Genomic DNA, 15,704 nt, shown 5'->3' on the forward strand with positions numbered 1-15,704 from the left:
GTCGTTCACAGAGATTTGTTAAAAAAAAAAGGCAACTTGCAAAAAGAAAAAAAGACCTAAAATGCATAGGCCTGAATCACCACTAACACCTGATGCCTCTTCCCATCCCAGCATGCCACAGAATATAGAACAGACAGGAAGGTGTATCAAAACAAAACATTTAATTTACTGTCTACCTACCCATGCTTTTTTCCATCTCTGCAGCAGCTTTTCATGGTCCGTCAACGCACTTCTCCATTCGCTCATGTCTCTGGAGATATCTGTGTCTTCATCTATTCATAAACAGCACATTTCAATGGGCCTTACATAAGGCTTAAAAAACACTGTCATGTGCCAATATCCTAACCCCATGTATAATGAAAAATTATGTCCCAATGTTTGCAAGTGTGTGCTGCTCAAGCTTTCCCATATCCATGCCATATAGTCATGCAGTAGCACTGCAGTGACCATGTTAGGAGTAACCAGACAGAGATCTCCATCTGCTGGTAACTTATTGAGGTTATATGCTGCAAACACTTTCTAGAGGCCCCAACTGAGTTCATGCAATGTGTCCATGCAGATTTACAACCAGCGGAGTGCAGTGGCTACCTCGACGATTGATGCGGATGTGTACTTCAGCAGTGTCGTTGCCAGTGTTCGCTGTGGCAGTGCACTGGTAATGGGAATCCTTGGTCAGGTGGGTCTCCTTCACCCAGCTACTGAGCAAAACGGTCCCCTGGGTCACAATAAGCCTGTGCTCAGTGACGGACAAAACCTGTGTCCTCTGTCCATCGACCAGCCAGTGAATGTGCACATCACTGGGACCTGAGGACAAACAGCAATTCAGGGAGACATGGCATTCTGACCAGACGACGTGACAAAATATCCTCCTCTAGTCAAGGAGAGATAATCTTCCTCCTCAAATCTCTCACAGGACTACTATTACATTCAGGCTCTCTCTCCACTTCCTAGACTTTTTAAAGTTGATCTCTAGAATGCATTCACTTTAATACTGTTCTGAGCACATGCCTGGTGCAAAGGAGGTTTTGTTTCATATCAGAAATCTAAGCAAAGACAAGGAAATTGATAAAAACAAAATCTATTTTCAAAGTAATAATGCTCCTCACTCATTTACTGATTAAAAAATTATATAGATTAATGTATATTCTGACATTGTTTGTATCTTATTTAATTACATGAGCACATACATTAATGTAATCTCTAGTTACTTAAGTTATCTCTGATTAATATTACTTTAATTCAACAGTAAATATTCTATGTTTCATCATGCAATGATAACACACACAAACAAACTTTTTGCTTCCCCATTTCAGACTGAAAATTACAAGGACAAAGGTTTTCCAAACATGTAAAGTCAAGATTTATTTAGCCTCCCTGTCAACAGTAACCAAAAAGGGCAAGAAAGTATTTACATCAGATGTATATACCATATGTACAAAATATTTACACTATTTAGGAAGACAATGAATATATAGGCATGGAGAAGCTAAAGAATTAACACAGTGATTTTACCCTTTGTTCCATAGAGGCTTCACATGACAAAAAAAAAATATATAAAAAAACGTTTTATTTTTCCTAACACAGCTGCTCATCAGTAGAAGTAGTTTTCGTACATTTGCAGTGAAAATCAGATTTACCAGGCATTAGTGGGACAAAAATAATCTGAGAAACCTTATCCAGTTAAAAAAAATACATAATAAAACTGTCGAACAAAATAAATTACTCTGTTGCTTAAAGAATTTCAAAAACCTAGCAAGCTTATATTATATTGTACTTTTACCACTTTAGTGGCGTTAGGAATAATTAAAAGAAAAAGTATCACAGGAAGTGGATCTTACAGACATAATGAGTCAGGCCTGGGAGGATGCTAGGAGATGTGTAGAGGAGCATGCAACACATGAGTGCAAACAGAGAGGAGAGGTGATGGGGTGACAGGACAGAGGTCAAAGGTACCACTCACCCACAGCTAGGCAGAAGAGCAGGAAAACCTGGTGGGTGTGGACCCCCCAGGCCTGATCCCGCAGCAAGGGCGGGAGTAGCCTCACCACACCCTGCAGAGCGGCGCCAGAGGATGAGGAGAAGGAGGAGGAGGAGGGAGATGAGGAGGAAGAAGAGATAGAGGGACTACTTCCAGAGGTGCACACAGACGATGTGTCAACGGGAGGAAAAAGGACAGCAGGGGCTGTGAGGGTGACAGAAAGACACATAGCAAGAGAGCCAAGAGGAAGAGGAGAGAGAGAGGGAGAGAGAGGGAGAAAGAGGGGAAGGAGAAAGAGTGAGTGTGTGCATGTCAAGGAGGGAATGGATAGGAAGAGAAAAGGAGTGCATTGAGGAACAGCTGGGAGGTATACCAAAGATCACACAAAGATGGGGGAAATGTGAAGTTATGCCTTTTGAAAAGGCTTCAAGAGAAAATAATGTCAGTCATAAAAAAATTTTACCACAGAAACCTACAAAACAAATTCAATAACATTGCTATCTGTATATAATTATAGTACTTTTGAAGTTTAGGGAGAAGACAAGAGATTCTTTTCACCTGCCGTTGTCTAAGAGTGCCCTTGACTAATTCTGGAAGATTCTAGGAACAGACACCTGATTTACAAAAAATGTCTTTAAAAAAATGTTTTCTAGTCACAATGATTCAACAAGGTGTTGCAAATGGCTGCAAATACTTTAAAAAAAAAAGAAAAAACATAAAATACACAAGAAACACAATTACGAGTCCCTTGGTCTAGTGACTTTCTGTACGAGTGCAAAAACCATCATGGAATTCAGCGTATTTTTGGTCAGGTGTGGTACCGGTTGCTTGTTATGTTTGTTAGTCTGTGGTGGTGAGATAGTAAATCTTGCCCAAGCTCCACCTGAATTAGCATAGTCTCCGTTAAAGGGCTGTTAGGAAGAAGTCATCTGGACATTTGAAAAGCGACGCTTACGGAATGCCACTCTGCAGTCTGCAGAAACATTATGAACCACTTCAGCCGTTTGGATTTTAGCAGTCTCATGTCCTTGTCTCTTTACTAGTCCGATCAGTCTCCCAGACAGGGCCCCTCTCTTCTCTGGGCAGTGTGTATGGCCGAAGGTTGCTCCCCCCCCCGCCCCCATCTCCTCACTGCTCAAGCATTTAATGGTAAGGTTCCAGAACAAAGTCTGATCAAACATCCCTGAGGTTTACCACATGTGATGGACCACAGTCTGGAGGCAGCTGACTGACCATCGGTCACAATGGTATGTACTGACACACTGAAACATGGAGCCAGTTTAACAGCAAAGCCTCTAACGATGAACAAACACATAAAGAAGTACTCCATACTCCAATTTGGAAAACATCAAGTTCACTTACCAATTTGGTAAATTATGTTTCCAATTTGGAATTAAATTGAGTTGTCTTGCAGAAAGATGCACAAGGTTACACAGGTTGTTCAGTTTAAAGCTAAATTCTATATTACAAAAATTAAAAATACTCTTCATATTGCATCAAGCTCAGGAGGAAGGTTTTGGGGAAAGTGTATATCATTTAGTGAAACACTTCTGATCACTAAATTTGACGAGTCTACATACTCTTAAGGTGTGTGAATGAGCTTGAACTTGAGGGACACTAAACTGCTTAACAACTGAACTCTGTGTTTGAATTGCGTGATGAATGGAATGGAGTTTAGCTTCGCCCTCTCACCCAAGCTTACTAGTCAGCGTCCGCATACTCAATAGGCTGCGACACACAGTCCACGTCAAACGGCTTCTCTTTTGGGGGGCTTTCATCACCGTAACCCTGTGAGGGGACCTGACCGTTGCCACACTCCGGCTCCGTTTCGTAGCCGGTGTCGCGGAGGGCTCGCAGCTGAGCGCCGTTCTGGAACAGCTGCTCGGTCAGCTCGGGCTTCTCGGCCGACGTCTCCATGAGTCCCGCCTCGCAGGCCACGTACTCGGGCTGCGCCTTCTTCTGGGTGCCCAGCAGGGCGGCGCGCAGCCGCAGGCACGGCGCGGGCAGGTAGCGCATGTAGCAGTTGTACGCCAGCGCGGCCAGGAAGAGCAGGAAGAACAGCAGGAAGAGGAAGAGGAGGGCGCCGCTGTTGTCGTGCTGCAAGTACTCGGCCGAGGGGTCCACGGTCTTGGCGCTCGGCTCGTGACTGGACGGGGGCATGGGCTGCAGGGCGCTGGCCGTGTGGCCCACGCCCGAGCTGAGGGTGAGGGTTATTGGGGGCGTTTGCTGGGTGGAGCTAGGCTGGGCAGATGTTAGTGGAGGGGGGCCGGAGGTGATGCCATTACCTTCAGCAGGTGCGGTGGGCACGTGCGCTGCCTTAGCGCCGGACGAGGCTGCGGAGGAGGTGGCAGCAGAGGAGGAGGAGCGGGGGAGGTGTCCTGGCGAGTGCGGGTTCACAGGCGTCTGCAGGCTGAGCCTGTATCTGGCCACCAGGCTTCTGAAGTCCTTGCCGGCGGCCCGTTCCACCGACCAGCACTCGTAGAGGCCCTGCTCGTCGGGGCCCACGCTGTAGATCACCAGGCCTGTGTCCGACAGCAACTGGAACCGCGAGGGCTCGGTCAGAACGCTGTCGTTGACGCTCCACTGTGCCACTGCCTTGTTCGACAGCAGGGGGCAGAGCAGCTCCACTATACTCCCTGGCTCCACCTCCATGCCCTGGTACTCCTTGGTAGAAAGTCTCCTGGCTACAAACAGAACAAGTTTATTAAGAGTGAATTAAAATTCCTTGGTGCATTCTATTCACTGTTCCTCTGTGTACCATTCTGAACGACAACATACAAGAATGGCTTGGCTAACAATTGACAACAACAACAATCATTAATTGCCTCCGTGAGGGCCTAGGAGACATTAATTACAACGGAGAGCATCACCAGATACCAGATGAGTTGCTCTGCCTACTCACAAATCCATTTTGAGCCAGATAGCTCAGAGTATTATGATAAACACGGCTGATATGCTAACACACATTACATTGATGGGTGCAGTCTCCAGCCTTTGTGGAGCAGATGCAACATCCTCATCATATTAACAGTCTCTTTTCCAGCTCATGGTCAGACATTATCAACTCATCCTGCACTCTGTGAATGTACCTGCAGGACATCGGTCAACGTCACCAGCCAGGCTCTGGATCAAACGACTGTAAAAACAAACCAGAATACAAGCATTGGGATTTTTACAGAAACAAAAGGTCTAGTCAAGTAAAATAGATACAGTAAGTATATGTAGGCAATAAGATGCTGAAGGTTTGTGTTACAGTGTATATCAGTCAGTATTCATATATCATTACAATATAAAAGGACTTATGTCCACAGTTCTTAAAATTTTTGTGGATCTTCGACAGCAGATGGTCATCCAGGCATACCTGACGCCTGTGACTTCCTGGTTGTGGAATATGTTGACACATGAGGAGGAGCGAGGGTCCCAGGCGCAGTAAGGGTCCCGAGCCAGGATGCAGTCCCCACAGGTGGGGTACTTCTCACAGAAAGCAGTGGGCGACTGAACCACACCAGAATCTGAACCAGCATACAAAAACCTGGCCTGGTAACAAAACATACGCGCGCGCATATTTAACATGATCTCCCACTACAGAAATTAGTACACATGTCATCCGCTGGCAGCATAGAAAACACAAGTCTGAGCAGCACTGGCCTAAAAGATCCAACAGACAGCAATGTATCCAGTTTCGACTTGGGCTCTGTGGTTATGCATATCTGTGTTCGAAAACCACCAACAGGTATCTCACAATGTTTGTGAGGCGGAATGAGAAACAATAGACACACTTGTGGGTACTGGCTGCAAAACGGAAGAATGACTTGTGGTTGTCTGATTGTGCAGACTTGCTGTCTCCATCATCGGAAAAGTTTCTCCTTCCAAGCTAAGTAGAAATGCAGCTGATATTACAAGCGATGGTTATCCTAAACCAGTGGTGTAAGCATAACGGAATATGAGGATCTGGGGGGATATGGGAAATATGGCTAAATTAATAACTACATGAAAAATCAGGAGAGGGAGCAAATGCAATAGCAGGAATGAGATGGTCTCTTCGGGTGCTGGAGAAGTGGCATGCGTATGCAGACCAAGCTCACCAGCTGTTGCTGATCTAGGCATATAGTATTTTCCTCTTTCTTTTGGCTCAGACGCATGTGCCTTACTTACCCCTTGTGTGGACAGAAGCAACGTCTTAATGGCCTCAGCATTTTTGAGGAGTTGAATTTCCTCCACTGTGTGGACTTCTCCCTCATAAACCACGGATTTGTGCAAGACTCCTTTATCTGGTCAAAACAAAAAAAACAAAAAAAAAAAACAGCAGTGGTCATGAGAAATGCAGGCAGAACACTGAGACAACACGTCCACCGACCAACACAAACATCAGCAACACGCGCAGACAGACAGGACATTCACCTGTCCCTGTGAAGATGACGTCATACATGTTGTTATCAAGGGCACGGACCCTTTCCACAGCAATCTGTGTGTAGTTGACGTCTTTGGTGATGAGCCGGGGGCCGTTACCAATGGGCAGCACTGGGTCCTCCAGCAGTGGGTGGTCCTTCACAAACTGGAGTGTTTTATCTGGGAGATGCAGCGAGTTGCTGATGTTTTGCAGACGGTTGTGGTTGTTGATGCACTGCAGGAAGAGAGCAGGTTCCTTTGATCAACACAATTCACACGTCTCGTCTCACCACTGCCAATGCACTGGCTGTGCTTTCCATATCAAAATATCAATATATCGACATATCGTATCGCCACTTGTGCAATATATTGTAACGCCACCGCTGCCAAATATTGATATTTCTTATTAAAGCATTAGGCTGTGTAAAAATGTCTATACAGCCGACTATTGCAATATTTGTTTTGGTGGTACACAGTAAATTGTGTTTCCAGCTCCCTTTTTACATTTTCAATACATCGCATTCAATACATGTATCGCAGTGTGCACTGTACCACAATATATTGTGATGTATTGTATTGTGACCTATGTATCGTGATGCATATCGTATCGTGAGGGCCTTGCCAACACACAGCCCTAGCGCTGCGCCAACTCAGGTGAGCGTACAAAGGTGCACAGAGTGCACGCTTGCATACTCCAAGAGGTCTTGTGGAGAACTGAGCAGACAGAGAGCTGATTGGATCAGTAACATTTTTGGGAGTCCTTGATTGTGAAAATGGCAAGCACATGCCTCCTACTTAAATGCTGAAAGCATTTTAAACATCAAAATACTGACTGACCAGACCAACTGACCACAGGGCTAGTGAGGGGTCCAAAAGTTTTGTCTGAGTTAATCGGAGTTTAGTCTGTCCTGTGTCTACCTCTGAAATATATAGGTAGGGGAAAGGGGTTACATTCCAAGAAGGGGGCAAGGCAGTGCTTCAAAGAAGAAAAACATGGGTGATGCAGAATCTTCTTTGAAGTCATGTTGGTATGCACATCAGCCTGTCTGCACTTGCTTACTAGAAAACAATATCATAACCAAGCTTGCTGGACAAACAAGGTAACTTTAAGGTGCTATTGTTAACTATTCAATTTACTATCAACTGTCATGACTTTTTTATGGTTGGGCTCATTCTTCACACCTTTTCATACAAGCTGATCAGCTATTTAAAAGCACACATATACTTGCTCGCCATGATATGTTATGCACTGTGCACTTGCATGGCTTGGTGTCAAAGAATGGGTTCATATCTGATTTTTTTGAGTGTGGTGGAGGCTTGAGGACATGCAAAATAAAAAAAATTGAATACAACTGAAACTAAATACAAGAATAAGATCTATTATGTGCATGACACCCAGCAACGTGGGATTATTAATGCTTTGCATTATGAAAAGCTTTTATTTAAAAGATTAGTAGATGTAAATGTCTATTCAAGAAGTCCTCCAGACAAAGACTTTGGGTGGCTGTGCTTGTGATCAGATGGTTCAGACCCTCCACTAATCTCAGTCTAAAGAGGCAGTCATGAGTGAAGACAGACTCACCGCTCCTGGCCGAGGACTGGGCGTGATGCCATTGTATCGAACCCACTTTGTGTGGGACTGTTCCACAGTGGCTTTCTGCATATATTTCCCCTTTGAGAACACTTCCTCAACAGAGGACATGTTGTAGGCACACACTGCTGACAAGCCAACATTTGCCCTGAAAGAGTAAACCAGGAAAAAAAAAAAAAAAAAAAAAACACATTTAACACAAATGTAAAAATGTCAAAAATACATGTAAAGATAACTGATTGAGGTTACAAGTGAAAATCACAAGCCAACCCACTACAAATGCTGACACCACACCAACATATAATACAGCACACCCACCATTGAGAGGTGAAAACCCCATAGATGACTGTTTCTCTCCAGTCCGGGGTCCTCAGGATGAACACATCATGAACCACGTTGAAGACAAAGTTGAGCTCCGGCATGGAGCATACCAGCTTGGCCTTCAGGAAGGATGTCCACTTCTTCTGCAGTGTCCTCTGGCCACCTAAGTCACCCTAGAGAGAGGAACAGGGGAGTGTCACAGGATAGTTATGCCTTCTCCTAGCTACCAGCTACCAGCTACTAATGTGCAGTGTCACACACTGAAGGTAGAGGGGATAATTATGATTACTAAATGAACATCTACACTGATAAAGTTACTTGAACCTTTACATATTTAAAGGGACCCTTCAGGCATCACCCAAATTACAGACTCGGGTGAGATTTGCACCTGCTGGAATGATAGCAGGGTGAAACCAGCTTTCACCCTCCACTGAGTGAAGTGCCCCCCCCCCCCCCCCCCCCCGCCCCCTCCAATTATCTGAGCAGCATCAATGAGGGCATTCTGGTGCCAGATAACATACTCACCTTGCAGACACGTGCAATCCTGGGGATCAGTAGTTTGCCATAGAACTCGTACTCCACAGACACCTCAGTGAAGAAGTAGTAGATCTTATCATCATCACCATCAGCACTGTTTTTACTCTCTCGGATGACATCAGCAAACACAAAGCTGGGCTCTGTGAAAAAAGCAGGATAAGGGTTAGTGTCTGGGAGAAATCTGCTGTACTGTATGATGCCAGTCCCATGTTCGTTCTAAAAAGCTTGATGAATCAGAAATGTAAATTACACTGTCCCACAAAAATGGCAACAATGAAAACTGAATTTTAAAAACTACAGAATCTCATCATTACCATTAAGCCATGATGTGGAGTACTCTGTGCGCAACAGACTCTGGGACAAGGAGTATCTGGAGATAATGGGCTCGCTCCCCAGAAAGTTATAAGCCGTTCCGGAGTACAGTTCTCCATCTGGAAGATCACAAATCAGAGCTTTAACACCCACTCAATGGACTTGAACAGCCTAGACAGGAGTTTCCACTCCAGTGTTCAGAAAAACAACAGTGTCTTTTCTCCATGGGCCCTGAGGCCATCAGGCTATCGGGTCAACTCACCAACCATGACTGTGGTAAAACTTTGTGCCGGGTCGAACGAGCACTTCCCCCTCCCATCCTCCTGCTTCTCCTGAAGCTTGAAATCTTTAAGGGTCTGGAAAAAAGGCAAAGAAAATATATCAACTGTGGTCCCATAGTATGAAAAAAGTAAAAGAGAGAGGGAAATCTGCACAGTGTCATGGTTGGCATACCAGGTGGTCACACTGAGGCTGGAAGGCATGCGTCCCACAGACATACAGGCTGTCTTTGTTGAGGACTTGTAAAACCCGAATGTAGTTCAGACACTCTGTCTGTGGGAGAGGAACGCAAGTCACAGTGAGCAACATGTCTGACATGCTCAAATGCCCATGGAAGACTTCATAGATAGAAGAACACTGATAGTGATTTTAACCAACATTCCAAACATACCTCTTTTGACTTTCCTTTTGCAATACATTTTTCCATGTGTGTTTCTGGAACTTTCCAGATGACCTGTGTAGAATGAAGGACTGTTTAAGTATCATTTGATTTAGGGTAACTCTCAAGTAAATTCCCTGAGTGTTCACAGTACATGTTGGTCTTCTACATACTGTGTGTATTTTACCTTGTTCTTCCTGACAGACACATCTTTCATGCTGAGCTCGAAGATGGCCTCCCTCGCACCCACATACAGCACATGTCTCTCCTCACTCAGTAGCAGTGTAGAGTAGTTAAAGACTCCTGGCTCAGAGAACTCCACCAAATTTACATCTGTACAGAAAAGCACACATTCATCAAACAGAAGACAAATTAACCAATTCAGACAGGGTATAAAACCATTTTTATATCCAACGTGGATGTCATAGGCCATAACAGTTAGGGTGTTTTGCCCTTTTGCTGAATTGTTCAGTCCTTTCTAGAAGAGAAAAAACATATATAACTTGTTTGTTTGTTGTTTAACAGTGGACTTCCTGCTTAGAAAGAGGAAGAGGAGACAGAGAAAGCAAGTGAGCACAAGTGAGAGATGATTTATGATGAACTTGGCAACACTTTGCGCTCTGCTATGCCTGGCAGCATCCGTGTCACTCTGCAGAGACAGCTCAGGTTGCGTGCGCCGACGCTCGGCCCATAACACCAATGCGCCCACACATGCTCGGAAACCCCCTCCCTCTGCCATGTGCACACGATGAAAGCAAACACTCCGTCTCGATGACTGCCTTCTATTTTGCAAGTCTCTCTGAGGTGGCATTGATTTTGATAGCATATTTACATATTCCATACAGCAGATACTTTGTTAATGACGCAGAATGAGCCTTGAGATAAAGCTAATTGTACACAGTGAATGAGCAACAGAACATGCCTTGATGGGAGTCATTTTTACCTTCATGCTTCCATGATGTCCTCGGCCCACTGGATGGTCCGTGTGAGGAGACCTCGAGGAGCAGTCCAAGAAACACTCCCAGCACACTGAAGGCCATATTAGTTTCCGGGATCTTTGGCAGAGTGAGGTTACCTCTGTTAGGAGAGAACAAATTGGTGTCTAGTCCGTGAGTAGATTCAAGCTATGCTGACAACAAGGTGAAGGGAAGAAAACTAATCCACAATCTCAAAGCAAGACAGTGCAACTGATGAAGCGTGCAAATGGCAACCACAGACTCCACTTCCCCTCTGCTGTTGGTTAGCAGTGCGTGTCTCTCTGTGAAACTGGCAAAGAGAGAGAAATGCCACTTTGGAGAGAAGCAAAATGTACAGAATAAGAATGAGGTGGTTTAAGATTCCTCATGATTGGTTTCCCTCCTGGATTTAAACAGATCATTTTTCTGAAACACATCATCTAAACCAAACTTTGGGGAAAATTCCCAAAAATTAGAAATGAGAAACACTGAAACAAATGAGAAACACCAAAACGTGTCACTGACTTCTTACACTCAAAACAGAGCAGATCAAAATCAGAGGTTTGCGTGACTACATGATCACGCTATGTAATCACAACATACACCCACTTTCCTGCACCAGACAGACACCATACCTGACTGACAAAATAAACTATGCAATCCCTCATGTTTTGTGATCTAGCATTTTTTCAAAAATGCATGCAAAATCAAAGATTTCCCATAGGTGTGGGCTGGAAACAAACAATTCAAAATCAAACAAACTAGTAGCTCAAAGTTAATGTAACTTAACCACAATCGATCAGAATTCCTGCACCATATCTAATCAATTTTAAGCACAACAACAAACCCTGCAGGATATGACTATTTGAGGCTAGTCATGGCCACTTGACTTAATTATATATACTCTGAAGATAAAACTTCCTTTTGCACACTCCATGTGTGACAAAACGTACACAAATTCACACATCGTATTTGTCTCATCACCATCCTTATTAGAGCAACCTGCAGCATTAGAGCAACGTGCAGACAAAGCATAAGGGGGAAAAGAAAGGGGAGGGGGAGGGCAGTTGAGAGAAACTTGTTGGAAAAAGAAATTGAGACAACAAAGTACCTAAATTAGCTGCATGTAGCTAAACGTGCAGCTGTAATTGAATGTGGTTTTGCACACACACTCTTCTCGCTGACAAAAGCACCAGGGTGAAGACTTTTAGTATAAACACACTAAAAGGCAGCCTGTTCCTACCTCTTGCTTGTCTAATTTAGAGTTCCCCTTTTGGTCCTCCCTAGCTATTCATTTGTTCCCACCATCCCTGACCTGCTGATAGTGTTGATAACTGAGGTTAACAGCCCCACATGACAGAGCTGGCTAGTGTAAAACAGATCCCCGGAAGAGAAAGAGGACACCCAAGATAGCGCGCCTCTTGACTGTGTTCACTGCACACTGATTCTCAAGGTTTGCTCTGTCTTCACTAGTTATTCAGCAAAGACTGCAGCCAATGTGACACTAATCCACTAGTCCATGGAACATTGTGAGATACAACACAGACGTAGGTCACACAAGTGGAGCATTCACACGGGTCACGGTGGGCCAGTGCATAGCTGCAGTGTGCATGCCACTTCTGATATAGGTGCTTGAAAAGACGCCAACATTGATGGTTAGCACAGTCAGACATGGCACATGTTGCACATATAATCTTCAAAATCAACACGCAAACCTCTCCCAAAGCCTGTCCAAATGTCCCATTGGATTTAATCTGCCCCTAACCCCGGCCAAACTGGGTCATAAAGCAGAAAGCTCAGGGGAATAGTCAGTCTCCTGGCACACAGAAAAATGAAATAAGTTTTTTTTTTTTTAACAAATTACAGTATAAGCTGATTACTTTAACCTTTTTGTCAGCAACATAAAGACATTGTGGAAATGAACATCAACTATAGTCTTACGTCCCTGTAATTGTACACTTTCATTGAACAAAAAGAATGGTACTTTTCACTGAAACCAGGAAATACTAAGCCTAAAATTAACCAAAGTAATTTGATTACTGGTCATTTTTCGTTTCACATCAAATCACGTGGAAAACTAACCTAAATGGGAGGTGCCCATAAAGAACAATAGCCCAAGTCTTCTTTTGGCCCTCTTGAGTTTCGTCTCTTGTTGTCCAGAGGTTAACCTGAGATCACAGACGATTGCCTGACCTTCTCATTGACAGGCAGTTCGGCGTCAGCTTGGCCTATTGCCTCTGTAGTCCAGCGAGTCTGTGTCTGGATGTAATGTGCTGTTGGCCAGAGGCCATGCATACAGCTGGAGTTACAGTAGGTTAGCCGCCACAGCACCACAGCCAGATGGCCACTGTTTTATGTTTGGCTTTTTTTTCTCTCGTTGAAAGTTGAAGGGAAAGTGATCCTTTGTGAGAGAACAGGTAAAACTGGTTCTTTGGAGTCCTGCTGCAGCAGAAAGGGCGTCTGTTTGACTTCATGAAAGATGGAGGAGGGTCAGGGAAGGTTACATAAAGGTCTGCAATCAGATTCCGCTCACGCTGCCATCTGATAACAGGTGTTCTATAACTGCATTCTGATAGCTGGTTGCTTCATTTGCACTGGTCGTGCACAGACATGATTGCCATGATGTTGCTGACCATCACGGCATGGAAATTCTGTGACAAAAGAAACTGAAGTGTACTCTTTTTAAACTTCAATGAAAATGGCAAATGTACTTATCCGGGTATCTGTTATAGGATAGCGAGCGCTTTTAACTCCACCCAAGAATTCATGCTTCAATGACAGACTAAGCTTAGTAGTATTTGGTAAAGCTGTTGAGAGGCCTTGTATCACACTATGGATTTACAAGACGATAGAACTTCTTCAGGATACGTAGTCTAGAGGAAAGGGGGAGAGGGGGGAGAGTGGGAGAGCCAGTTGTACTGGGAAATTGCACTAAGTCTGCAAAAAATATAAAAGGATAGTTCAAAGTTACAGGCGCAAGTAGTAGTACCATTGATTTTATGAGGACACTGAGGCAGCATGTTGGCATCATGGATATTGCTCTTTTATTGACCATTCAACTGGATGCCCCAAAGCGAAGAGGGACATCAAAGGGTCAATATCAGGCATGAATGGGTTTTTCAGCTACATCCGCTTTGGGGGGGGGGGGGGGGAAACAACTGGAGGGGAAGAGACGGCACAGATGCACTCAGAGCCGAGCTCTATAGCTGGCCAACAGGCAGATCAGCTACTGCACAAGAGGCTGCAGAAGATGCTGCAGGATTTCAACACTTGGCAAGAAGTAACAGCTATACTGTATAGTTCAACAGTGGCATTATCCAGGACCAGCTCACCACTATAATTCAGTTTGTTATCTCTGACAGTTTGATTGCAGGAACCACAAAGTCTTTACTTGGATGGTTACAACTGGTGGGATATTTTCTTGGCAGTTATTTCCATAACTGTGTATGTTTTTCCACTTCAGTTCAGTAACATATAACCTCTCACAGCAGTAACTAAAACTGTGGTTTCAGTATTCCACTGAAATGAAGTAGCCCTTCAGTTTATAGTGTAGTCTGTTAATGTTATTAAATGGAAATCAGTTTAATAGTATACATCTCCTTGTCACCTACATAATCACCATGGTAACTCAAAGTTGCAATTTAAAGGGTAACTATGCAGGTTTTTTAGTTTAATTTACCTTAACTGAACAGCCTGGAAGTCATTGGAATAGTTATGACTTTTTTCGGGTTGAATGGTGGCAGTCTCGCTTCCCCCGGCGCCTGTGAGCGGAAAAACCACCCTTCCAACTTTGGGCCGGCGGGCCGACGGCCTCAGAGACAAAGTCTCGCAGCCATAGCTCGCAGCCTCGCGATGTAACAAATTGCTTTACTACACCACACACATACACACCAGGCACCGGCTAGAACAAGGTAGCGATGGAGTTTCTCAGACATTCGTCATGACAGAGCCAGCGAACAGAAGCAGAAAGTGAGTGAACTGTTGTCGAAAGAAACATGGAAAGAGGAAAACGGCAGACTGACCGATTGAAGAGTGTCGTAAATCATATACTCTGAAGCTGTAGGGGGAGCTCTGCAGAGAAACCTGCGAGCAAAAAGCGAGAAAAAACACAGAAGAAATGGCCAAGACTGCAGTTTCTCTTTAAAATGGAGATATTCTTAATTGCATTTGGCATAATCAATAAAAAATGGTAATCTACCAATGTCTGTGTTACTCTACATGATTACTGAATAATTATAGACAATCGGTAGCCAGCGGTGGCTTTAAACAAATAAGATATTGATTGGCTGTGACAAATGAAGTGGCGCCCAGGGGAGGTGCAGTGCCAACTCACACACAGGCTTTGTCAGACAGTTCCTGCTCCGACTGACTCACTCATGCCAGAGTGGTGCGTGAGTCCTTCCAGAGAAGTTGTTTCTTTTCAGAGTTGTGACCCAGCTAAACTCTGCTACCAAATTCCTCAGACAAAAGGGCCACTATTTTGCTAATGTAGGAATATGACCTTGGAAGCATTGGTGTGAGTCACACAATTGGGTCTCCTACCACAATTTGCACACACCAGGCGGCTAGACCGCAGCTCCAAAGACCAAAAGTAACACTGGCAAAATAACGTATTTATAACAACGTATTCGCAAAAGGAGGTCAAAGATACAAAGGGCTTTTTGTTTCCATAGGGACAAGAGTAATCTCTATTCTCTCTGTGCACTTTCTACAGTAAATAAACAATAGAGCCGAGAAAGACCACAGAGGGCCATCCACTTCCTCCACTCACCAAGCTGCCAATTCACATGCCAGGCTAGATTAGTCAAATGCCAAGCCAAAAATTCTCTAGTGATCCCAGGCCTCAGTGGACTGATCCATAAAGCATAAACACTCAACCCACAGGACCAAATATTCCAGAAAAATAAACCAATTATGTTGGTGATGATGATGTTTGTTGACTAATGTGATACAGAAACCTCA

At 44.2% G+C, this 15,704-nt stretch overlaps 1 protein-coding gene across 5 annotated transcripts in view; it reads right to left on the reverse strand.

Annotated features, from left to right (window-relative positions):
- Window positions 1-1,336: 1,336 nt before the first annotated feature.
- The window catches only part of sema4d (sema domain, immunoglobulin domain (Ig), transmembrane domain (TM) and short cytoplasmic domain, (semaphorin) 4D), a 32,516-nt gene continuing 18,148 nt past the window's right edge, over window positions 1,337-15,704 (reverse strand). For 3 of the 5 annotated variants that reach the window (XM_076283753.1, XM_076283755.1, XM_076283754.1), the window contains 14 exons: window positions 10,730-10,863; window positions 9,974-10,119; window positions 9,799-9,861; window positions 9,582-9,680; window positions 9,391-9,484; window positions 9,131-9,247; window positions 8,805-8,956; window positions 8,277-8,452; window positions 7,950-8,106; window positions 6,380-6,602; window positions 6,134-6,249; window positions 5,340-5,515; window positions 5,068-5,114; window positions 2,089-4,662 (listed from right to left, as the gene is read on the reverse strand). In XM_076283753.1, the coding sequence (XP_076139868.1) occupies window positions 3,680-4,662; window positions 5,068-5,114; window positions 5,340-5,515; window positions 6,134-6,249; window positions 6,380-6,602; window positions 7,950-8,106; window positions 8,277-8,452; window positions 8,805-8,956; window positions 9,131-9,247; window positions 9,391-9,484; window positions 9,582-9,680; window positions 9,799-9,861; window positions 9,974-10,119; window positions 10,730-10,863 (2,683 nt within the window). In that variant the 3' untranslated portion in view covers window positions 2,089-3,679. Of the gene's footprint in view, window positions 4,663-5,067; window positions 5,115-5,339; window positions 5,516-6,133; window positions 6,250-6,379; window positions 6,603-7,949; window positions 8,107-8,276; window positions 8,453-8,804; window positions 8,957-9,130; window positions 9,248-9,390; window positions 9,485-9,581; window positions 9,681-9,798; window positions 9,862-9,973; window positions 10,120-10,729; window positions 10,864-12,824; window positions 13,075-15,704 lie in introns of those variants that run through there. The other 2 variants (XM_076283757.1, XM_076283756.1) reach the window with 2 other exon arrangements.

The sequence above is a fragment of the Alosa pseudoharengus genome, unplaced genomic scaffold, assembly GCF_046254945.1.
Source record: "Alosa pseudoharengus isolate Yale_2024_CS ecotype anadromous, Long Island Sound unplaced genomic scaffold, YU_APseudo_1.1 YU_APseudo_1.1_scf_14, whole genome shotgun sequence".
NCBI lineage: Eukaryota > Metazoa > Chordata > Actinopteri > Clupeiformes > Clupeidae > Alosa > Alosa pseudoharengus.